Source organism: Dermochelys coriacea, chromosome 4, assembly GCF_009764565.3.
Source record: "Dermochelys coriacea isolate rDerCor1 chromosome 4, rDerCor1.pri.v4, whole genome shotgun sequence".
Taxonomy (NCBI): domain Eukaryota; kingdom Metazoa; phylum Chordata; order Testudines; family Dermochelyidae; genus Dermochelys; species Dermochelys coriacea.
Window position 1 is genome coordinate 132812992 of NC_050071.1, and position 24253 is coordinate 132837244.

A 24253-nucleotide genomic window follows, 5' to 3' on the forward strand; every position below is an offset into this window, starting at 1 on the left:
ATGTTAAAATAATGACTTTTTTTGTATTGCCCCCAAATGTTAATTTACCTCCTAGATGAATAGATCAGGGAAGTGAATATACTTTTGATTGTCTTTTATTTGTTTGAACAACATATCCAGTGCACAAACCAAGTGAAAGGGAACCCCTCCCCACTTCTAAAACAACATTATAGTAATGGTCCAAAATACTGCAATGATGCTTTATAAGATGTAGAATTGGGACCATTACTGTAGGTTTTTTTAATATGTGTGATGAAAGGAATCAAGCTATGAAAGTAAGAGAGCTATGGCCAAGTTCACTTTATCTGTACCCTACACAATGCTGCCTTCCGGTGTATTTTACTTCTATCCTAGTAGATAAGGGACACATTCCCTAAATGATGTCTGTGATCTGTCGGTGAAGCTCTGCTAGAGGAGATGGCCTAAAATATGGTTTGTATGGTCCTCTACATGGTTAAAGTTTCAACCAATTTCTATGATAAAGCCTATTTTAGTCCCTATGTATATTTTTCCCTTGGAAAATATGTTTGCTTTGAAAATTGCCCAGTTCCCTCTGAAGGGAAAGGGGACTGTTTCAGCAAAGTTTGAAGGAAATCATCAAATTGCTCAATCAGGTCATGAACTGTAATTGATTTGAAAAGTTTCCTTTTGTCTATAGCTTGTCTCCGTCTAGATCAAAACTAGCTTGTTACTGCCCCTTTGAACAATCCCAGGTAGTTAAATCTCTTTGGACACTTGAGCACTGGTTGTATTTTTTGGGGAGAAAAAAGGTTGGCCCCAGTCCTGCTCCCATTGATTCCAGTGGGAAAGCCAAGCCTGTTCCCTCTGATCTCAGTGGGAAGTAGGTCAGAAATGATATGCTGAATGTAGCAGCTCAGAGAGGTGTTTGTGTTTTGTTTATCATTATGCAAGGCCTCAGGCCTCCAATCCCTCCTCCCTTCTCACATGCCCCCATGTTCTTGTTCCTTCTTCCCTGTAGCAAAGCAGGGCTGCATGCTGCTCCTAACGAAGCTGCCAGTGTCATGCCATGTGCCCTGCACATCGTGTAGCTGGGGAGCACCGTGAGTGGTTCTTTTGCTTCCTCTTCAGCCTTCCCAACCCCTGGCAGCTACAGAGCTCAGGCTGCAAAGAAAGCCCTGGGCCGACCATGGCTGTTTTAACTCTGAAATGCTCACACAGTGTTTATAGGGCAGTAAGGGAGAGGTATTGTTGGGGTGTGGGGAAGAAAATCATTTACTTTGGGGAAAATGGGCACCTGGTTCTGGGGAGGTAAAATCTCTGACATCTGGAATGAAAATCTGGGCCGTGTAGTTCTTCCCGTCTGGGCTGCAGGCTGGGAACAGTGGGAGAACAGCAGTGTCTGTGGCCCGCCCAAGCAATGTCTGTGCGAAGTGTGGCCGTTGTACGGATAAAGTGATGCTTTAGGAAACAGCTGTGATGCTGAACCCAACAGCACAGGTAGGTTTTTCTATTGGTCCGTATCACTGTGAGAGGGTAGCTGCGGTACTGCTGACAATGGTCATCTTCAGCTTCAACCCTACGGATGTTGAGAGTGAAATCAGTTCCAGACTGAACTGGGTGGGGACCCCAGATTGCAAGGAGGTAGCATGATAGATAAGGAGTTTAGGAGCTTGTCCTGATTTCTGTTGGTGCCAAGCCACATGCTCAATGCCTGAATTGGTAAAACTTGAACTGGCTTTGCAGTTGATGGTGACTCTGTCTCCAGGAGACACAACTAGGGATTCTGGAGTCTGAGTCAGCACAATCTGCCCACTGGAGCCTGGATAGGGAAAACCATTAAAATAAAAAGAAACTGATCAACTGAACAAAATAATGGTTACCAAACCAAAGCTGCATCTTTCAATATCTGGTCTGTTACATTCATTTAGCTCCTTTTGTTACAATTTGGTCTGTGCGCACTTGGAATGAGATTAAATTACATATTTTGTTCAGTAAATAATTATATAGATTTTCAGTCCTATTATAAATGGGTCTCTCCGCTGTTCTTGTTCCTACCCGGAATGCAGAGTATCAGGAGCCAGAGAAGGTGAATCTGGGATGTTAGATGGGATGGGTTACTACAGAAAATTCTTTCCTGGGTATCTGGCTGGTGAATCTTGCCCATATGCTCAGGGTTTAGCTGATTGCCATATTTGGGGTCGGGAAGGAATTTTCCTCCAGGGCAGATTGGAAGAGGCCCTGGAGGTTTTTTGCCTTCCTCTATAGCATGGGGCACGGGTCACTTGTTGGAGGATTCTCTGCTCCTTGAAGTCTTTAAACCACGATTTGAGGGCTTCAATAGCTCAGACATAAGTGAGAGGTTTTTCCCAGGAGTGGGTGGGTGAGATTCTGTGGCCTGCGTTGTGCAGGATGTCGGACTAGAGGATCATAATGGTCCCTTCTGGCCTTGGTATCTATGAATCAACTTGGTAGGTCTAGACTGGCAGAAACTGAGCTCAGAATCACAAAATGTTAAATTGTAACATTTATATCTGCTCCATCAAGTGCCATATACAGCCCTTGATCTGGGACTGCAGCTCCCACTGATGGTAAGAGGAGGTTGTACAGATAGATGTTAGCAGGATATGGCTCTTACAATCTATATGTTAGCTGGGTATTGGTGGAGTTTGTGTCACTGCTAATTTGATCACCCTACAGTGCCTGGAAACCACAATGTACTGGGGAGAGGTTTGCAAGATGTGGGTCCTGGGATCCTTTACTTCAGTGCTGGATTCCACTGTGGAATGTTTGATTACCCATGGGCACAGAATTGGGCTTGGAGGATTGTGAGCTGCTAGTGTTTAAATCCAGGATACAGAGTTTTTTAAAGGGCTGCAAACCCCCTTAAGGACAGATTCAGTGATGGTGGTTTGGGGAGGTCCAAATTACACCTTTCTGCCAGTGAGGCCCGTGGTGTCCCAGAGAAGCCCACTTAAGGGAGTGAAGGTTGTGTTTGTGCCACCACCCTTCTTCAGGAGTCACCCAAAACTGTGTGTGGGGTTCTCTGGGACACTGAGGGGAGGTTCTGGATCAGCACACTCCGTGGCTATGCTGCCTGCTTACCCTAGAGCCAGGCACTTCTTGGGGTGTATAGTCCCTCATGGTTGTACCTGCTTGGGGAAAGGAACAACTTGGTTCCCAAGAGAACCTTGTGCTGGTTGGGTATAAACCGGTTTGTAGGTTTAGACCCTCTATCGTGTGTTTCTTTCTCATAAGTTCTATGTTTCTGGCAGCTGAACCACATCTCAGTGCCTGTCTACAGGGATCTGGATGCTGATAGTGTAGTGAGGCAGAGCTCACTGAATGGAAGCTTGTGCTGAGGAATGAACACCTGTATTGCTCAGGACTAGCTTGTGTAAAACCAAACCCAGTCGCCAGACCCCCTCCTCTAAAAAATTCAAATTACATGATGGAAAACGATCTGTGTTTTAAACATCATTTATTTGAGCCACTAATGATGAATTCAACTGCTAAAGAAAATCATTCCAGGATAATAGACCCAGACACTGTATTCAGGGAAAGCAATACTTCAGCAGACACCGCACCCTGTCCTCAGCTATAGTGTTTGGGACCAGGGCTTGAGGACATTGTGGTATTTATTTTAAATGACAGCTGAAAGTCACAGAGCTGGTGAAATGTCTGGATCCTGCTGAGAGAAAATATTTTTATTGAACAATCAGTGCAGGAATTTCAGAAGTTCCCATTGGAGTTACTCACAGTCCTAATACAAAGGGAATCTGGCCACATTCTTAGCTTGGTTGTCTGTCCCTATCTAGTGACTGGACCACATGGCAGCTTTGAGCTAACAGATTTGTTCCTTTAGCTCAGTCAAGGTTCATGCAGTTAAACACTGAGGTCCCAGGTTCAATCCCTGCTGCGGGCAACCCATTTAGGACTGTTACACTTTCACCACATTTTTGAGCTTCCCCTCTTCATTGATTCAACCTAAAAATGGTGTGGCCATTACCTGAATAGTGTGTCCAGTTCTGGTGCCCACGCTTCAAAAAGGATGTTGAAATTTCAGAGAAGAGCTACAAGAATAATTTTCAGTCTGGAAAATCTGCCTTACAGTGGGAGACTTAAGGAGCTCAGTCTATTCATCAAAGAGTGAATTAAGGGGCCACTTGAAAGTGTCTGTAGATACCTATACAAGGAGAAGATACTTGGTACCAGAGAGTTCTTTCATCTAGCAGGTAACGGTATAACATGATCCAGTCTCTGGAAATTGTAGCTCAACAAATTCAAGCTAGAAATGAGGCGCACATCTTTAAACAGTGAGGGTAATTAGTGATTGAAGCAGCTCACCAAGGGACGTGGTGGATTCCCCACAAGATTTGATGTCTTCTTTAAAAGAAATGCTATAGCTCAACCAGAAGACAGGAATTACTAGCTGGAATTTTCTGGCTAAGAGGTCAAACTAGATTGTCATAAGGGGCCTTCTGGTGTTAACATTTGTGAATTTATAAAATGCTCTTTTTATTGTTTCCCCTTTGAGCTGATCTGGGGGACCTGGGAACTGTCCAAATTTTACTCCTTCCCCTCTGTTGAAGGATCCACATTGCTGCATCCTTTCCTCTAGCAACTGCGGGGTGAATGTAGCTCCTTATACAGTCTGTCCTCATCTTTCCAGGAGTCCATCACAGCAGGTTGCTGGAGATCAACATGAGGTTTTCCTTCTAGGGTTTGAACTCGTTGCTTCTGCATCCCTCCTCGCCCGAGGCCACCCTAGAGCTCAGGCCTAGGGTTGGCTGAAAAAAATGGGATTGGCTTTCTATGGAAAAATTAGTCTGAATTTTTTTCCAAAATACTTCTGACTTTGTGATGAAATGAGTCGCAACAAAAAATATAATTTCATTTAAATTTAAAATAATATTTTTGGTGTGAATTGTTCATGAAAAACTTTGAAAATTTCTGGAAAAATGTAGAATAAAAATATGTTAAAATATCCATGTAGTTAAAGTCATTGTTCTTCAAAATGCTTGTCAAGAAAAATCTTTCAACCAGCCCCCAGTTCTACTTAATCACATGGCAGCTCTGCCAATATAGCATTGTAGAGACAAAGTGGGTGAGGAGATATCTTTTATTGGACCAACTTCTGTTGTTGAGAGAGACAAGCTTTCAGCTACACAGACCTGACCTGAGGAAGAGCTCTGTGTAGCAAACAAGTTTGTCTCTCTCACCAACAGAAGCTGGCCCAATAAAAGATTTTACTTCACTCATCTTGGCTCTCTAATATCCTGGGACCAACATGGCTACAACACTGCCTAATATAGTATTGGGACATTTTCTTTCTGCAGTGTTCAGGTAGTCTCCATAGAGCTCGCAACAGGAATGATTTTCGGGACTCAGAGAGTAAACTCATTTAATCCAGAAAAAAAATGACTCCTTAATTCTTGTGATGGAAAAACCCTTCAATATGGGAGCAAATTTCTCCAACAGCAAACTTGTCTAGTAAGCAAAATAGCAATAAGAGTGCAGGGGAATCTCTGGCCCAAATACTGAGGTGCTGAAAGACTGATCAAATCTCAAGTGTAGCAGTTTCAGTGAGAAGGTGACTGTTGAGGAAGCAGCTGTGACATTGAACAGAACAGCACAGGCTGGTTTTTGTACTGGTCTGTATCACTGAGAGAGGGAAGCTTTTGACCTGTTGACAATAATAATCTCCAGCGTCTTCAGCTTCAACTCTGCTGATAGTGAGCCTGTAATCACTTCCTGATCTACTTCCACTGAACCGGGCTGGGACCCCAGATTGCAGGGTGTCAGCATAATAAATAAGGAGTTTAGGAGCTTGTCCCGATTTTTGTTGATACTGGTGAGGCTTGAACTGGCTTTGCAGTTGATGGTGACTCTGTCTCCTGGAGACACTGAGAGGGATTCTGGAGTCTGAATCATCACAATTTGCCCTCTGGAATCTGAAGTTAAAACAGAATATAAATGAATACATTTTTAATATACAGTAGGTCAAAGTAAACATGATTTTTTTCATAAATAGTCTCCTATGCACATTCCCTATTTACAAAAGCTTATTACCTGGCCGAAAGGCTAATGTTAAGCTTGAGGCAGCTCTGTCACTGTAACACTTTTCATTTGCTCATTTAGGGCACATTGGAGTCCATGGAAAGACTCCCATGCTCTTTAATGGGCTTTATGACAGGCCCAAATATTTTAAATTTGGTCTTGCTTTCTCATTGGTGCTTAAAATGCGACAAAGATGCTCAGAAGTTAGCAGAACCCACTCAGGGCTATTACAAATTTGATAGACAAGGTTCCTAGATCTTTTCATTTCTCTTTAAAGGAGGATCTTGCTTATAATCAAGCCAGTTCCCTCTTGGTTTGGTTCTTACCGTGGATCCAGAGCACTAACAGCCAGAGGAGCTGAGCCTGGGAGATCATCTTGGTTGTTTGAATTGACAGATGCCGATCAACAAACTGTAATGAGTGACACGGATCATTTATAACAGCCCAGAGCTGCAGGGGATAGTTGCTTGGGTGTGAAATATGCAAATTTGGGTTAAATATGAAAATTCCCATCTGATCGAAAACATTCAGAAAAACGGAAAGGATGGGTCATTAGGGTAATAGACAAGCTCAATTCAGCAGGGCCTGTGGCAGCTCCCTCACTTTGTGTTGAAATGGGAAGAGGAGTTGTTGCCAATTAAGTCTATAGTGGTAACACCCAGAAACCTCAACCAAGATCAGTGCCCCATTGTGGCAGATGGTGTAGCACACAGGAACACACAGTCCCTGATGATTGTGTTGTGTTGAAATGGCAGTTGACATAGTTGAATGGAAATAAATGGTCAGCTCATCGTTGTGGCCTGGATGCCACTTTAAATTTAATGAACTTAGAAATCTCAGTGCAGTGCCATCAATGGTGTGATCTCCTTCCTTAGGGGAACTGGGCGATGGGGCACCCTCTGCCCTCATACCTCCTGCTACCCCTGAATTATCATTTTTGAGACCTTGTTTTATGCACCCACAATTGTGGGAACCTTAACTGTGAATCCTCTGACTGTTTCCGTTAGTATGAACGTAGGTTAAACCTAATGGCCTAATGTTAGACTCCAAAGGCCATATTTAGACACACAAAAGAGGTGGCCTCATTTTCAAAGCACTTAGTTTAGCATCCAGCAGCTACAAAATGAAACATAGTAAAGTGATGCCATCTGGTTGCACTTATGTGGAAAGTCAGCTTCGTGTTTATAGAGGTTTTAGATTTAGAGCTGATTGAAATGTTTCACAAAAAGATTTCAACATTTTTTGAACTCTATACTTTCAGTTCACTGATCCCCTCCCAAATATTTTCCCTCCTCTGTATGCTATTTCCTCAGGGAGAGGGGAAAGTGTGTGTGTGTGTGTGTGGGAAAGGGGATGATAAAAAATGAAATGGAAATTTTCCCAAAAAATTGTTTTGAATTTTTGTTAGGATAAAAATGAGCAATTTCACAGAACTTCACCAGAAATGAAAAAATATAATTTCATATGAAATATTTCACAAAATATACTTACCTCTGTTTAGATTATGTTCAAGATATACTTGCTAACCAGATCACATGGTTACAGAAGCAACTTATCTGTCTGAGATAAGTTTTTAGATCTGTATTTAAATGTATTTTTCCATTTTTGCTTCTCTCAAGTTTTATTTACTGAGTGGTTTATTTCTAGAATGGGTATTTTGAGATAAAAGTCAGCCATGTATTTGGTGCCTATCTTGAGGTTAAAGATGAACAGAAAATACCTTCCTTCGATTCCCCATGGAGTGCCCTGGTGAGTGAGTCCTTATTAAACATCCCTAGGAGAACTAGATTGGAAGAGTAATAGATGAACTATGTACCCACTTTGTTCTTGAGTAATACCTATACTGGTTTGGGAGCCAGTGGTGACTCTGTCTCCTGGAGACACTGACAGGGACTTTGGAGACTCATAGCAATTTGCCCCCTGATGTCTGAAACTGCAAACAAAATCTACGTTAACACTGATGTGCTCTATTACAGGAAGCAATATTACATTATAAATGACTGCATGTGCATTTGACCAGGCAGTGATGCTCATGTTACACTTACGAAGAATCTTTCAGTCTAAAACCTTCTATCTGGTTGCTCCTCACGTTATTTCCTCAGTTATTTCTCTGGAATGACATGTAAACATTCATACATTAGTGTAGCTCTCTGAGGAATGTTTATGGATCAATTTACAATGCTTTTGATTTTTGAGTTTCTACCTCAGCAAACATTAGTGCTCAGAACTAATTCTGCGCATGAAATCGGTTCCAGACCCACTGCCACTGATGTGTAGAGCCCTGCAAATCTGCAAAGATCCACTTTATATCCACGGATATCTGCATCCACAGATGCAGATGCAGTTATATTGTTTACCATCTTTATGGATCGCGGATGGGATGCAGATCCAAATTTTTGTGCCGTGCAGGGCTCTAACAGTGAGATAGGGCACTGGTGTAGGTGCAGATGTGACTGCAGATACATATAAAAAGTGGAGTGTGGATTGCGGGTCAGATGCAAGTTAATTATCAGAGAAGCAGATCAGATGCGGATCCAAATTTTTGAATCCGCACATGGCTCTACTGATATGGGCTGGGACCCAGGTTGCAGTGTAGAAACATAACAGGTAAGGAGTTTAGTAGTCTGCTGGTTTCAGTTGGTACCAAGTTAATTTTTTATTCAGCTGCTGGTGGTAAGGCTTGAACTATATTTGCAACTGATGGTGACTGTGTCTCCAAGAGAAACTGAGTGGGACTCTGGAGTCTGAATCATCACAATGTCCCTGCTAGCATCTGATTTTAAGAATAAAATATTTAGTTAATATGAATATGAATGTTCCTCTGAACAATATTGTGGTGTTTATAAATATTCATATGTGCATCTTTGCATAATGATCATAGCTCATCACCTAGCTGTGATGCTGATGTACAGCTTGAGGAAATTCTTTTATTATGCTCATTTTGGACCTGATCCAAATTGGGTACAAATCAATGGAAAGACTCGCACTGATTTCCATGGGTTGTTGATCAGGTCTTTATTTTTTTTAAACTTACTTTCTCTCTTTTTCTCTTTTTCAATTTTAAATGAGATGAAGTGGATCAGAAGTCAGTGTTAATAAGGAATATTTAGGATTTGATGGGCAAGAGTTTTAGATCTTTTCATTTTTTAAAGGCCAATCAACTTTTAATTCATCCAGTCCCCTCTTGGGTCAATTCTTATCCTAAATCCAGAGCACTAAGAGCTGGATGAACTGAGCCTGCGGAATCATTTTGATGTGTCTTAGTTGTCCAGTGCAGATCACTAAACCACAGAGTGAAACAAAATGTTTTTAACAGCTCGGAGCGAGAGGGGAAGAATCAGGCATTGATGAGCAAGCAAAGCATCTTGTCTCACCTTTTATGACAGACTTGCCATTAGAGAAATAGGGACCCATTCTATCATGGCAAAATACAATCAAGTCTCATAAAGTTCATGGGCCTGACTCTGATCTCAGATACTCTGCTTTAACTCCATTTATCTCAACAGAGCTATGCTTGGCTTACAGTGAGATTATAATGGAGCCCAATGAGACTTCCTTGTATCCTGTAACAGAGAATAGTGTCCAAAGAATTGATTTATTTGCCTTATCTCAGAATACTTGTCATGATTATAATGATGTAAAACATGTCTTCCCACTCACTGAGACAATAGCTCAGTTCTTTGAGTCAAAGAGCCTCATTCATGTATTACTGGTGCCCTGGGGAAGGGGAATAGGGCTCTGAAGATTGATTTATCTTTATTTTTTCTGGATGTGTGTAGAAATGTTATCCCTGTATTTTCTTTGTATTTGCTAATCAGGAATTTCAGATACTCCCATATATGTAGAGGAAGGGATGCCATCTGATGGCCATTGTGTGGAAGTTGTTATATTTGTCAAATGACTTATTATTGTAGTATGTTGAATCTGATTATACACATGTTAAAAGAACTAAGAATACATTTGAGTTACTTCAGACACCTTTTAACAAGATACATTTCTGGAACACTCTATTGGTCTGTCATTTAACAAGTTTCTATTACAGCCACTCAGTAACCTCTGCATAGGTGGAGTTGCAGCTTGTTGTTGTCCTTACTGACTGAAGATGTTGCTAAGTTTTCATCTTGTTAGTACAGTTGTGGCTAAAAGACCGATGTGTGCCGCGTGAAATACATAGGTAGCTCGATGCTGAAGAAGGAATCACAATCTATGTCTGCTGAGTTTGTCGCTATTTATTCCTGAGCCTCTCTGCCTCACGATTTGTATAGTGGTTAATCTCAAACCGGATAACCCCATTGTTGACTGCTGCTTGCCAGCACGATCCCTCTGTTGCTGATAAGGCTAGCAGCAAACTCTCTAATTGCTATTTGTATTGGAAGCTAGGGAGCACAAGTATGTGTCAGGAGCTGAACATTTGCCTCCTAATAGCGTGTACTGGTTGCATCGACAAAATTGGCTGTCTTAAGGAAGCAGCTGTGACACTGAATGGAGCAGTGCAGGGATGTTTTTGTACCAGTCTGTATCACTGTGAGAGGGGTATCATAGCTTTGTTGACAGTAATAATCTCCTATATCTTCAGCTTGAACGCTGCCGATTGTGAGAGTGAAATCAGTGCCAGATCCACTGCCACTGAACCGGTCTGGGATTCCAGAGGGACGGGTGGAAGCGCTGTAGATAAGGAGCTTAGAAGCCTGTCCTGATTTCTGTTGGTACCAGGCCATGTAGCTACTAACACTGGAACTGGCTTTGCAGTTGATGGTGACTCTGTCTCCTGGAGACACTGCCAGGGATTCTGGAGTCTGAGTCAGCACAATGTCCCCGCTGGACTCTGAATTTATGAAGAGAATATACGTTAAGACAAATAGAGATCTAGTTGACCAAACTAAGCAATATTGTGCTTGTAAATAGCCCCATGTGCATCTTTACACAATTGCTTACCTACTCACCTGGCGTGATGCTAATGTTACGCTCTGAATGGTTTTTTCAGTCTAACCCCTTTGCTTTATTGCTCATAATTTTCTCAAACCATCTCCCTTTTCTTAATTCCAGTTAAAATGACAAAGAGATTTTTATAACTCAGTGTAATTCCTGGCAACTGTGTATTATTTAACATTTCTATTTCAGTAATTCCTAAAGGCCTCAACCAGTTTGGGTCCAATTGTGCCAGATGCTTTACAAAAAAAGAATAGGTTACAGCCCTGCCATGAAGAGCTGACTGACTAAATGGATTTTTATATAGTTTATGGGTCAATATACAACATTTCTAGATCTTTTAAAAATTTCAGAGGATCATTATACTTAAAATTCATCAAATTCCTTCTGGGTTTGATTCTTACCCTGGATCCAGAGCACTAACAGCCAGATGAGCTGAGCCTGTGAGATCATCTTGATACGTCTGAGTAGCCCAGTGCTGATCAACAGCTCAAAACGAGTGACTCTGAACATTTATAATTGTTCAGTGCTGCAGGGGGAACTCTCTTGGGTGTGAAATATGCAAATTGGGCTCGAGGATGAAAATTCACACCTGGTCCATAAACATGCACAAAAAGGGAAGTGAAGGGGTTAAGGGTAAAATAAGCAAGTTCAATCCCACGGGTCTGGGGACAAAAACTTCTCTGTTAAAGACATTTGCCAGGAATGAATGGGAATAAATGTTCTACACGTATTATTATTGCTGGTTAGTATCACTCTTATACTAGAGATCTCTTCAGAACAATGATACAAATGATGTGGCCTCTCTTTGACAGAAAAACTGTCTGGAGGGTGGGAGGACTGAAGCAGGGAAAACTTAAGTTAGCAGGGGGATAAAGTCTGCTTAGCTCAAGCTTTGCTAGCCAGGCACATCCTCACTATATATCAGTATTGGTGTCACCGATTCTTGGCCCCTGATTCTTAAATCAATTTCCGTAACATTCTTGGTAGCAGAGGGGGGTTGGATGCAGCTCCTTGTTGTGATTGATCCGTAATACATAGTGCCAAGAGATGCCAGTCTGGGATCAGGGCCCCACTGTGTTAGATGCTGTGTGCACATTATGAAAAGTTAGTCCCTGATTCAAACATGTTACAATCTAAGTTTAAGACGGGAGACAACAGATGCCTACAGTAAACAGAGCAGAACAGCACGAGGTAAAAGTGAGTTGATTTTGAGAATTGCAGTAAAAAACTGTTGCAGCAGCCTGTCCTTGTTGTTCCATGTGTCCTCCAGAGTGGGCTACTGGAAAGTTGTTCCTTCCCTCCCAGGGATTGAACTCACTTCCTCTTCTCCCTTCTAGCCCTGCCAGCTAGAGACAGGAAATCACTTTTCCCCCTCGGCAGAATAGCAAATAATAAGGCTGGGCTGATATTTTCCCTTGTCGTCATGAAACACCCTGTCTCTGTTGAGCAGCCAGTAAGAATTATTTTGGGAGTCAGGGAATAAAACAATTTAAACCAAAAAATAAATGCCACCCTTGATCATGTCACGTAAAATCCCTTCTTTGTGCAAAGAAATGTCTCCAGCAGCAGATTTGTCCGGACCCTCTGTTTATTTGAATTGTATTGTAGGCTGGGGAAGAGTGGAGAGCACAGAGGGATTGTGATCCAAGGAGTGAGGTGCTGAAAGGATGCTCAAATTGAGTGTAACAGCAGCACTGGGCAAGGGCCTGTTTAGGAAGAGACATGAACAGCACAGGGTGGTTTTTGTATGGGTCAGAGCCAACACAAGAGGGTGGCAGTAATATTTTCCGACATCTTCAGCTTCGGCATTGCTGATTGTGAGAGCGAAACCTGTTTGAGACCTGCTATCGCTGAACTGGGCTGGAAACCCAGGGGCATGGATGGAAGCGCTCTAGGCAAGGAGGCTAGGAGCTTGTCTGAGGGTAGTGAGCGTATTGCTGGCAGTAATCTCCAGCATCCTCAGCTTCTAACTGCTGATTGTGAGTGAAGCCACACACACTGCCAACGACCAGGTCTGGGATCTCAGAGGGATGGGTGAAAGTGCCGTAGATAAATCGTTTAGTATGTTGTCCAGGTTTGTGTTGGTACCAGGCCATGGAGATATAAGCACTCCTTTTCTGTGATAGTGACTGTATCTCTTGGAGATACTGACTGGGATTCTGGAGTCTGATCATCAGAATGTCCCTATAGGGTCTGCATGGGGAATGCAATTAAAATAAACATGTATAAAATCTGCCAAAATTATGTAGTTTGATGAATGAAAGGCAATCTTTCTATGTGTGACCTAGAATGATAATTAATCCCCAGTTAATTCATGCCTGTGTACTCTGTGAATTGGATGGAGCTCTCTTGTCAGATTGTTAAATAAGTTAATAACACTTTAGCTGGTCTGTTTAAACCAGCTTCTCCACTGTTGTTCTTAGCCTGAATCCAGAGTATAAGGAGTGAGAGAAGCAGTGACTGATGCCAGATCTACACTAGGAGCACGTTGCCAGGAAAGATATACCCGTTCACTATACGAGCAAAGTACTTCTAGTGTGGGTACAGTTTATACCTGCTAAACTATGTCTAGCTTTTACCAGTATAGCTTATTCCAGCCCTCCCACCTCCCCAGCATAACAAACTGTACCAATAAAAGCACAGTATTGTCTTTATCATCGCATTTACCCTAGGGGCTTTTATCAGCGCATCCATATTGGTCACAATTCAGACATCATCATACATTTGACTGACAGATATATCAGCAACAGTTTGTAGAGTAGACCTGGCCTGAGAGATCAACTGATACAACTAAAGTGATAGATCCTGATCCTAGAAACACTGTGTTAAAGTGTTAAATCACGTATGTTAGCACCGACATGCAGGGGACTGTCACGCTGTGTGGAAATATGTAAAACAATCCAGTCAAAATATACAAAAGGACACTCTGTGTAACTGTACATCCCCTGAGCCCCAGAGCAGAGGCTGCCAGTACAGAGCCGTTACAATCAATCTGGCTGTTAGCTGGGTGTCCAGAATGTGTGTATCGCTCTTAATTCTCCACAAGATTTAATTCGTCCCTATGCAAATGGCCAGCACAAAGCCTGTGCACCAATCAAGTCATGCTCACACTCCCAAAACACACAGTACTTCATGGCACAGACCCTGTGTGAGTCGTTAGCACCTTTATGCTCAAACCCAGTCAGGTGCAGTTCACTGAATTGAAACCCCAAGAGAGTAGCCGGCACCTCCAGGGCTCAGTACCGGTTTGCATAAAGTCAAACAAATCCTCAGGGCCACAATCCCTGCTTCCACCCTTATCCTCTCTCACAGACCCCATGTAGCAGAGGAGGGCTGCACGCAGCTCCTAACACAGCCTATCAATGACATTCCATGTGTCCACCACTGTCATCGCAGCATGTGGCTAGGGAGCACCAGGAATTGTTCCTTTGCTATCTCTGCAGCCTCAGCAGCCCGGGAGCTCAGGTTCCCTAATCAAAGGAGACCCTCTATATCAAGGGAAGCCAGGTGCTGTGAACTGCCCTCCAGATGTCGAACTGGGCTCTCTTCCATCACATACGTTATTATTTGCAATGCTGCCACACAGCCTCAACACGGAGAGTAAACCAGACCAAGCCATAGTGGCGGCAGCTCTGGATGAGCCAGAGCGTCACCTATTACCTTCGTCCAGGACCTCCGATCAAGTGGACAAGGAGGCAGGTGCAGTGATGGACTCCTGAATTTACTTAATGTGTCGCTGTTTCCCACTCTTGCATCCACTCTATAAGAACATGCGTATTCCGTTGGTGGAAGCTGACCAGGGGCCAGTCCTTACTACCCTGTCCTGCCCCTCCCCACCCAGCACTATCCATTTTACATTGCCTCCCTTTGGATGACCCATGATTGGGGGAGGTTGTGGCCACTTTGTGTTGCTGTGACCTGGTCTCCTGGTGTGATTAATATTGCAGGGGAATAATCCTGTGCAAACCCAGAGAAATTCCAGCCCTGCAGAATCGATTGCTGTCTCAAGCTCGATCTTGTTGTCAGTACCCAGTCTGTACCTTTGTCCGGTAAGATCTCAGCACCTGAGTCCTCTCTACAGTGCAGTTGGGTGGAGCTCAATGGAAGAAAACCCCAGTCAAGCAACCAGCACCTCCAATGGTCAGTCTGAGTTTGGGTAAAACCAAAGAAATCCCCTAATCCCAATCTCTGCAGCCAGCCCTAAAAAATGTCAAATGCCCTTAGACAAAGGAGGAAATACATGTTGTGCTTTTTCCCATCTGAGCCCACTTGTGAACCTGACAACTGCTCAATTGCTCCCTCAAAGGCCCCATGTTTCTGCAACCTTCCCTCTGTCAGAGGAAGATTGGACGCAGCCAAAAGCTCCTGACTGTGTTATTTCACGTGTCCACCAGAGTGGCTTGTTAGAGAGTAACATGAGTTGTTCCTTCATTCGGGAAGATGAACTTGATGCCCCTTCAACCCTTCTGGCTCTGGAGTTCTGGAATTTGGTTCAACCTCTCCAAAAAGCAGTACTGCCAATAAAGTGCCAGGAAGGGCTATATCTGTTTTACTCCTGAAATGCTCAAAGGGGGCAGCAAGTACAAATTATTTTGGTGAATTGTGGAGTAAAATGATTTATGCAGGAAAAAACACCCCAGATTCAGCTGCTGCTGCAGCAAAAAGATTTCTTTATTGAAAGAAATGTGTCTAGCGGCAACTGTTTTTTTGCAGGACAGTATACTTTGCTGTGTCTGAGTAGCAGCCGTGTTAGTCTGTATTGGCAAAAAGAAAAGGAGTACTTGTGGCATCTTAGAGACTAACAAATTTATTTGAGCATAAGCTTTCGTGAGCTACAGCTCACGTCATCAGATGCATTCGGTGGAAAATACAGTGGGGAGATTTATATACACACACAGAGAACATGAAACAATGGGTTTATCATACACACTGTAAGGAGAGCATGACACCAGATGGTACTGTTATACAGACTTCCAAGTTTTTCAGAATGTGCGAGTAAGTGTTTTGGGGAGACATGCTGTGGTGGTGTTAATTTTGGCTATGCAGGGATCTGAGGAAAGGGAGCTGTGTGAGTAGCAGGAGAGTTTGATGTCTGTCTTGCTCTCTGACTCAATTGTTGAAGCAGATTTGCTTCTTGGGATATGAGCATTGATGCTGGGATAAGATTCCTAAAAGAGGGGTTTGCTTGCATACAGTTCATGATCACCTCTATTTCAGGACAGGTGTTGCTGTAAATAAAACAAATTATGCTTTGTAACCTCATCACTGATTTCTCCTGTACTGAGAAGCTGACCTGCAAGCGCAGGACATTTGCTACTGTTCATCAAAGAGTCAGCACCAGTGTTGGGAAAGAGACAACACTATTATAGAAAGGTCAGCTGTGAGAATAGGGGAGTAGTTGCCTGGTGTTGAACGACTGATTAAAATGCTGTCCAAAATCTAGTGTAGCAGCTACACTATGTATAGGAAGCAGCTGTTACACTGAAAGAGACAGAGTGTGTGTGTGGGGGGGTTGTACTGGTCTGTATCACTGTGAGAGGGGGATCATAATGCTGTTGACAATAATAATCTGCAGCATCTTCAGCTTCAACTCTGTTGATTGTGAGTGTGTAATTGGTGCCGGATCCACTGCCGCTGAACTGGGCCGGGATCCCAGATTGCAAGGTAGAAGCAAGATAGATAAGGAGCTTTGGAGCTTGTCCTGATTTCTGTTGGTACCAGGCTAAGTAGTGATAGCTACCACTGGTGAGGCTTGAACTGGCTTTGCAGCGGATAGTGACTGTGTCTCCAGGAGACACTGCCAGAGATTCTGGAGTCTGAGTCATCACAATGTCCCCGCTGGAATCTAAATTAACACAAAAAATGTCAGTTAGCATATACATGTACAGCCTTTCTATATAGTGTCGCTCTCTCTAGTGTGTGTGTGTGTGTGTGTGTGTATATATATATATATATTAGTATCATGTTTTAAAATATGCAATATTTTGTCCTTATAAATATTCACGTGTCTCTTTATATACTAATAGCAAATTTTATGAAAATGACGCTAACATTGTTTGAGCTGGTTCTTTCATTCCTTGTTGCTTCTAATTTCTTGTGTTTTTCTGAAACCTGTTTTTTCTCTTAATTGCATGTAGAAGGAGACGAGCATTTCAGAAGTTACTGTCGCTACCTGAGGAATGTTTATATATCAATATATCTACATCTCTTAAATTTTTCCATAGATCACTGTAGTTTAAATCATCCAGCACCCCCTTCATTCGATTCTTACCCTGGATCCAGAGCACTAACAGCCAGATAAGCTGAGCCTGCGAGATCATCTTGCTACGTCTGAGTGGTCCGATGCTGATCAACAAACAGTAATGGGTGACATGGATCATTTATAACAGCGCAGAGCTGCAGGGCAGTGTCAGTTGCATGTGAAATATGCAAATTTAGTTCAGAGATGAAAATTCCCAGATGACCTAAAAACATGCAGAGAAAGGGAAGTAAAAAGGACTGTGGAGGAAACAGGCAAGTTCAATGCGATGGTCCCAGGGGCAGCCCCGCCAATCTGTGTTCCAATGAGGCAGTTCTGATAATAGTGAAGGTAGTGCCCAGATGTCCATATCTGGATCAGGACCCTATTTTGTTGAGTGCTAAACGACCGCATATTAGGTTACAGTCACGGTCCCTCACTTTGTGTTGAAATGGCATTTGTCAGGGTGAAACGGGAATAAATGTTCTCAGTGCATCAGTATTACCTTACTGGTCATTTACATTTAATGACCATAGAATTATTGTTCTACTAGGAATCTCCTCAAAAAGATATCGATGTGATCTCCCTGCATTAGGGGATCTATGCAGGGGTTAACCCCTCCCTTACCTACTATCCCTTCTGAGTTTAGTAGTCATAACCTTAAAGACCCTATTGTGATGCACAAGGTTGTGGGAACCTTAGTTTCCTGACTATTCTGCCATTTAAATCCCAAAGGTAGTCGTAGTATACAGGAACAAGTAGATACCCATTAAATAGTTTGTGAGCCCTGTCATTTCCTGTGTTCTATGTCACATTGTATAAATAGAGCATGATTATCATTCTCTTACCTGGAGTGTCTCAGAACCAAAAGCAGTGGTAACAACTGTTTCTCTCCAGGCAGCGTCAGGAATAAATCACAGAGCACAGCTCATCCATCTGATAATTAATTGGCACAAGCAGGAGTGCTTTCATCTAAAATTACTTTTTTATTAGATCTCAAGCACACACACACACATGCTGTTGCAGTAGGGTTAGAGCATTTCAAAACCAGTGTATTTACCTAGAGTCAAAAAATGGTTTTGAAGGATCAGTGACCAGGCTTCAGTGGGGCCTCGCCCCCCATCTAGCTCCTGGGAACTTAGCTGCCAGATCGCTGCCCAAATAAAGCTTCCATGGACTGCTCCAAAGCAAATTCTTTTGCCTGATCTTGTATAAGTAACTTCAGACAAAGCACATAACCTATGTGACTCCTAATGGGTCACCAATTCTCCTACATTCAGCAAAACTACTCGTTATCTCTTATGACAACATTTCTAGTCATAATAATAAAATGTACATTTTAGAGGCACCTAAAATCAAGGTCGCTGTCCAAACATTCCTTCTGTTTTCATGGAACATTCACTTCTTAGCCCATCCTCCCATTCCGGTAGCAAATACTGCAAACACACTGTTATTTGGCCTTGCCTCTCGGAGCCCAAGATTTTCCTAGCTATCTAGCCACTAGCCATCACCTTCAGCCCCCAACCTCTCCAATTACAAATTATAATTATATAGAATTATAAATTCTTACAAGAAGTGGAAGGTTGGACATATGACCAGGGAAGAGTATAAAAATATTGCTCGGGCATGTAGGAAAGATATCAGGAGGGCCAAATCGCACCTGGAGCTGCAGCTAGCAAGAGATGTCAAGAGTAACAAGAAGGGTTTCTTCAGGTATGTTGGCAACAAGAAGAAAGCCAAGGAAAGTGTGGGCCCCTTACTGAATGAGGGAGGCAAGCTAGTGACAGAGGATGTGGAAAAAGCTAATGTACTCAATGCTTTTTTTGCCTCTGTTTTCACTAACAAGGTCAGCTCCCAGACTGCTGTGCTGGGCATCACAAAATGGGGAAGAGATGGCCAGCCCTCCGTAGAGATAGAGGTGGTTAGGGACTATTTAGAAAAGCTGGACGTGCACAAGTCCATGGGGCCGGACGAATTGCATCCGAGAGTGCTGAGGGAATTGGCGGCTGTGATTGCAGAGCCCTTGGCCATTATCTTTGAAAACTCGTGGCGAACGGGGGAAGTCCCGGATGACTGGAAAAAGGCTAATGTAGTGCCCATCTTTAAAAAAGGGAAGAAGGAGGATCCTGGGAACTACAGGCCGGTCAGCCTCACCTCAGTCCCTGGAAAAATCATGGAGCAGGTCCTCAAAGAATCAATCCTGAAGCACTTAGAGGAGAGGAAAGTGATCAGGAACAGTCAGCATGGATTCACCAAGGGAAGGTCATGCCTGACTAATCTAATCGCCTTTTATGATGAGATTACTGGTTCTGTGGATGAAGGGAAAGCAGTGGATGTACTGTTTCTTGACTTTAGCAAAGCTTTTGACACGGTCTCCCACAGCATTCTTGTCAGCAAGTTAAGGAAGTATGGGCTGGATGAATGCACTATAAGGTGGGTAGAAAGCTGGCTAGATTGTCGGGCTCAACGGGTAGTGATCAATGGCTCCATGTCTAGTTGGCAGCCGGTGTCAAGTGGAGTGCCCCAGGGGTCGGTCCTGGGGCCCGTTTTGTTCAATATCTTCATAAATGATCTGGAGGATGGTGTGGATTGCACTCTCAGCAAATTTGCGGATGATACTAAACTGGGAGGAGTGGTAGATACGCTGGAGGGGAGGGATAGGATACAGAAGGACCTAGACAAATTGGAAGATTGGGCCAAAAGAAATCTAATGAGGTTCAATAAGGATAAGTGCAGGGTCCTGCACTTAGGATGGAAGAATCCAATGCACCGCTACAGACTAGGGACCGAATGGCTCGGCAGCAGTTCTGCGGAAAAGGACCTAGGGGTGACAGTGGACGAGAAGCTGGATATGAGTCAGCAGTGTGCCCTTGTTGCCAAGAAGGCCAATGGCATTTTGGGATGTATAAGTAGGGGCATAGCGAGCAGATCGAGGGACGTGATCGTTCCCCTCTATTCGACACTGGTGAGGCCTCATCTGGAGTACTGTGTCCAGTTTTGGGCCCCACACTACAAGAAGGATGTGGATAAATTGGAAAGAGTACAGCGAAGGGCAACAAAAATGATTAGGGGTCTAGAGCACATGACTTATGAGGAGAGGCTGAGGGAGCTGGGATTGTTTAGTCTGCAGAAGAGAAGAATGAGGGGGGATTTGATAGCTGCTTTCAACTACCTGAAAGGGGGTTTCAAAGAGGATGGCTCTAGACTGTTCTCAATGGTAGCAGATGACAGAACGAGGAGTAATGGTCTCAAGTTGCAATGGGGGAGGTTTAGATTGGATATTAGGAAAAACTTTTTCACTAAGAGGGTGGTGAAACACTGGAATGCGTTACCTAGGGAGGTGGTAGAATCTCCTTCCTTAGAGGTTTTTAAGGTCAGGCTTGACAAAGCCCTGGCTAGGATGATTTAACTGGGACTTGGTCCTGCTTTGAGCAGGGGGTTGGACTAGATGACCTTCTGGGGTCCCTTCCAACCCTGATATTCTATGATTCTATGATTCTATGATTCAATGCATCATCAAGGATCTACAACCTATCCTGAAGGACGACCCATCACTCTCACAGATCTTGGGAGACAGGCCAGTCCTTGCTTACAGACAGCCGCCCAACCTGAAGCAAATACTCACCAGCAACCACACACCACACAACAGAACCACTAACTCAGGAACCTATCCTTGCAACAAAGCCCGTTGCCAACTCTGTCCACATCTATTCAGGGGACACCATCATAGGGCCTAATCACATCAGCCACACTACCAGAGGCTCGTTCACCTGCACATCTACCACTGTGATATATGCCATCATGTGCCAGCAATGCCCCTCTGCCATGTACATCAGTCAAACTGGACAGTCTCTACGTAAAAGAATAAATGGACACAAATCAGACGTCAAGAATTATAACATTCAAAAACCAGTCGGAGAACACTTCAATCTCGATGTTCAATCGGTCACTCGATTACAGACCTAAGAGTGGCTATGTTTCAACAAAAAAGCTTCAAAAACAGACTCCAACGAGAGACTGCTGAATTGGAATTAATTTGCAAACTGGATACAATTTACTTAGGCTTGAATAGATCCTGGGTGCGGATGAGTCATTACACAAAGTAAAACTATTTCCCCATGTTATTTCTCCCTCCCCACCTCACCCCCCACTGTTCCTCAGACATTCTTGTTAACTGCTGGAAATGACCCACCTTGATTATCACCATAAAAGGTTTTCCTCCCCCCCCCCCCGCTTCCTGCTGGTAATAGCTCATCTTAAGTGATCATTCTCCTTACAGTGTGTATGATAAAACCCATTGTTTCATGTTCTCTGTGTGTGTATATAAATCTCCCCACTGTATTTTCCACTGAGTGCATCCGATGAAGTGAGCTGTAGCTCATGAAAGCTTATGCTCAAATAAATTTGTTAGTCTCTAAGGTGCCACAAGTACTCCTTTTCTTTTTGCGAATACGGACTAACGCGGCTGCTACTCTGAAACCTAGCTATGTGATGTTTGGTTTTCAGCTAGCAGTGGGTGAACATACAAAAGTGCTGACGGCAATACTGTCAAATTCTGGGGTACCACACAGGAATGTCAAATTCTGGGGTAACAATTCCTGGAGATGTAAAGTTAGATTGCTCAGTCCACATTTTAACAGCTAAAATATTTGGTCTCATTTTCAAAAGTGTGGAACTGCCAATGGGCGATGCTGGAAAGATAGTTGAATGTGGCCATCTGGTGTCAGTTCTGTGGATGTTCAGCTTCTTGTTGAAAAGAAGTTAAATATGCATCGTAGCTGCTCAGGGAACATCCCTTCTCTATGCCCTAGTGCAGAACCATATAGTGTCCCTGATCTTTGCAACTCTCACTAATGACCACGAGATTATAAATGGTGTCAGAGACCTACCTGAAGGATGTGTTCCTGCTGCTGCTGGCGGCATCCTTTGGGATTCCTTCTGCGGTTGGGTCATTGTAAATTTTGCTAGGGAGTCGATGAGAGAGAGAGAGAGAGAGAGAGAGAGAGAGAGAGAATCAGCACAGTCTGTGGCCATGCTACACACATGCCCTTCCTGGCAATGCCACCTGTTGTTTGGGCTCTAAAGCCCCTGTACTGCTGTGTAGATTAGGCACTGCTCTAGGTGCTTTGTGTGTCTGCAGCCTGTTTGAGCGTTTCCTGCACTATGGTATAATGCAGCATAAACCAGGGTACGATTGGTTTTAGGTAGGCACTGAATGGATACACTGAACTGAACAGCTCAGCAAGGGGTTTGTATTGTTATGGTATCATTATGCGAGGGGTATCATAACCTTATTGACAATAATAATCACCATCATCTTCAGATGATTGTGAAAGTGAAATCCTACTCTGATCTAGTGCACTGAAACAGGTGGGAATCCCTGTGACAAGATAGCAAGCATGATACACTTGAAGTGGAGGATTTTGCCCAGATTTCTGGTGGTTGTAGGCTAAAGCACTGCAATGCTTGCTCCAGCTTTGCAGTCAATGGTGACTGGGCTTCCTGGAGATACTGACCTAATCTGCCCCTGGTGTCTGAAATTACAAATATAATCTAAATTAACACAGCGTGTGATCAATCAGAGTAAACAATTATTCTGTCATAAATGATTGCACATGCATTATAACATGTAGCCTGGAAGGGATGCTGATGTTACATTTAAGGATCTTTCAATCTAAACCCTTGTACCCAGTTGCTCATAACATTATTTCCCATTATTTTTCTACAATGACATGTAAAAAAATAATCCATTAGTGTCGCTCTCTGAGGAATGAAGAAAAGGAGTACTTGTGGCACCTTAGAGACTAACAAATTTATTAGAGCATAAGCTTTCGTGAGCTACAGCTCACTTCATCGGATGCATTTGGTGGAAAAAACAGAGGAGAGATTTATATACACACACACAGAGAACATGAAACAATGGGTTTATCATACACACTGTAAGGAGAGTGATCACTTAAGATAAGCCATCACCCACAGCAGGGGGGGGAAAGGAGGAAAACCTTCCATGGTGACAAGCAGGTAGGCTAATTCCAGCAGTTAACAAGAATATCAGAGGAACAGTGGGGGGTGGGGTGGGGGGGAGAAATACCATGGGGAAATAGTTTTACTTTGTGTAATGACTCATCCATTCCCAGTCTCTATTCAAGCCTAAGTTAATTGTATCCAGTTTGCAAATTAATTCCAATTCAGCAGTCTCTCGTTGGAGTCTGTTTTTGAAGCTTTTTTGTTGAAGTATAGCCACTCTTAGGTCTGTGATCGAGTGACCAGAGAGATTGAAGTGTTCTCCGACTGGTTTTTGAATGTTATAATTCTTGACGTCTGATTTGTGTCCATTCATTCTTTTACGTAGAGACTGTCCAGTTTGGCCAATGTACATGGCAGAGGGGCATTGCTGGCACATGATGGCATATATCACATTGGTAGATGCGCAGGTGAACGAGCCTCTGATAGTGTGGCTGATGTGATTAGGCCCTATGATGGTATCCCCTGAATAGATATGTGGACAGAGTTGGCAACGGGCTTTGTTGCAAGGATAGGTTCCTGGGTTAGTGGTTCTGTTGTGTGGTGTGTGGTTGCTGGTGAGTATTTGCTTCAGGTTGGGGGGCTGTCTGTAAGCAAGGACTGGTCTGTCTCCCAAGATCTGTGAGAGTGATGGCTCGTCCTTCAGGATAGGTTGTAGATCCTTGATGATGCGTTGGAGAGGTTTTAGTTGGGGGCTGAAGGTGATGGCTAGTGGCGTTCTGTTGTTTTCTTTGTTGGGCCTGTCCTGTAGTAGGTGACTTCTGGGTACTCTTCTGGCTCTGTCTCTCTCTGAGGAATGTTCATGGTTCATTTTACCACATTTGCAAATTTTTGAATGGGCTTTTTCTGGCCACATTATAGCTCAGGACTGAGAGTGAAATTGCTTCCAGATCCAGTGCCACTGACCCAGACTGGGACCCCGGATTGCAATGTGGAAGCATAATAAATAGGAATTTGGGAGCTTGTTCGTACTGCAATGGTGCTAGGTGAAAATTTTATTCATTCTGCTGCTGCTGGTAAGGTTTGAACTGTCCTTGCAGA

The 24253-nt window shown here is 43.3% G+C and overlaps 1 long non-coding RNA gene and 1 gene segment (V, D, J or C); one reads left to right on the top strand and one right to left on the bottom strand.

Annotated features, from left to right (window-relative positions):
* LOC119854484 overlaps positions 1-17303 on the bottom strand; it is a 104906-nt gene extending 87603 nt beyond the window's left edge. The window contains 2 exon segments of the V gene segment in view: positions 16489-16795; positions 17222-17303. Of these exon segments, the coding sequence occupies positions 16489-16795; positions 17222-17270 (356 nt within the window).
* Positions 1-24253, top strand: part of LOC122459741 — a 283098-nt gene that overhangs the window by 82634 nt on the left and 176211 nt on the right. The gene's annotated exons all lie outside the window — the stretch shown is intronic.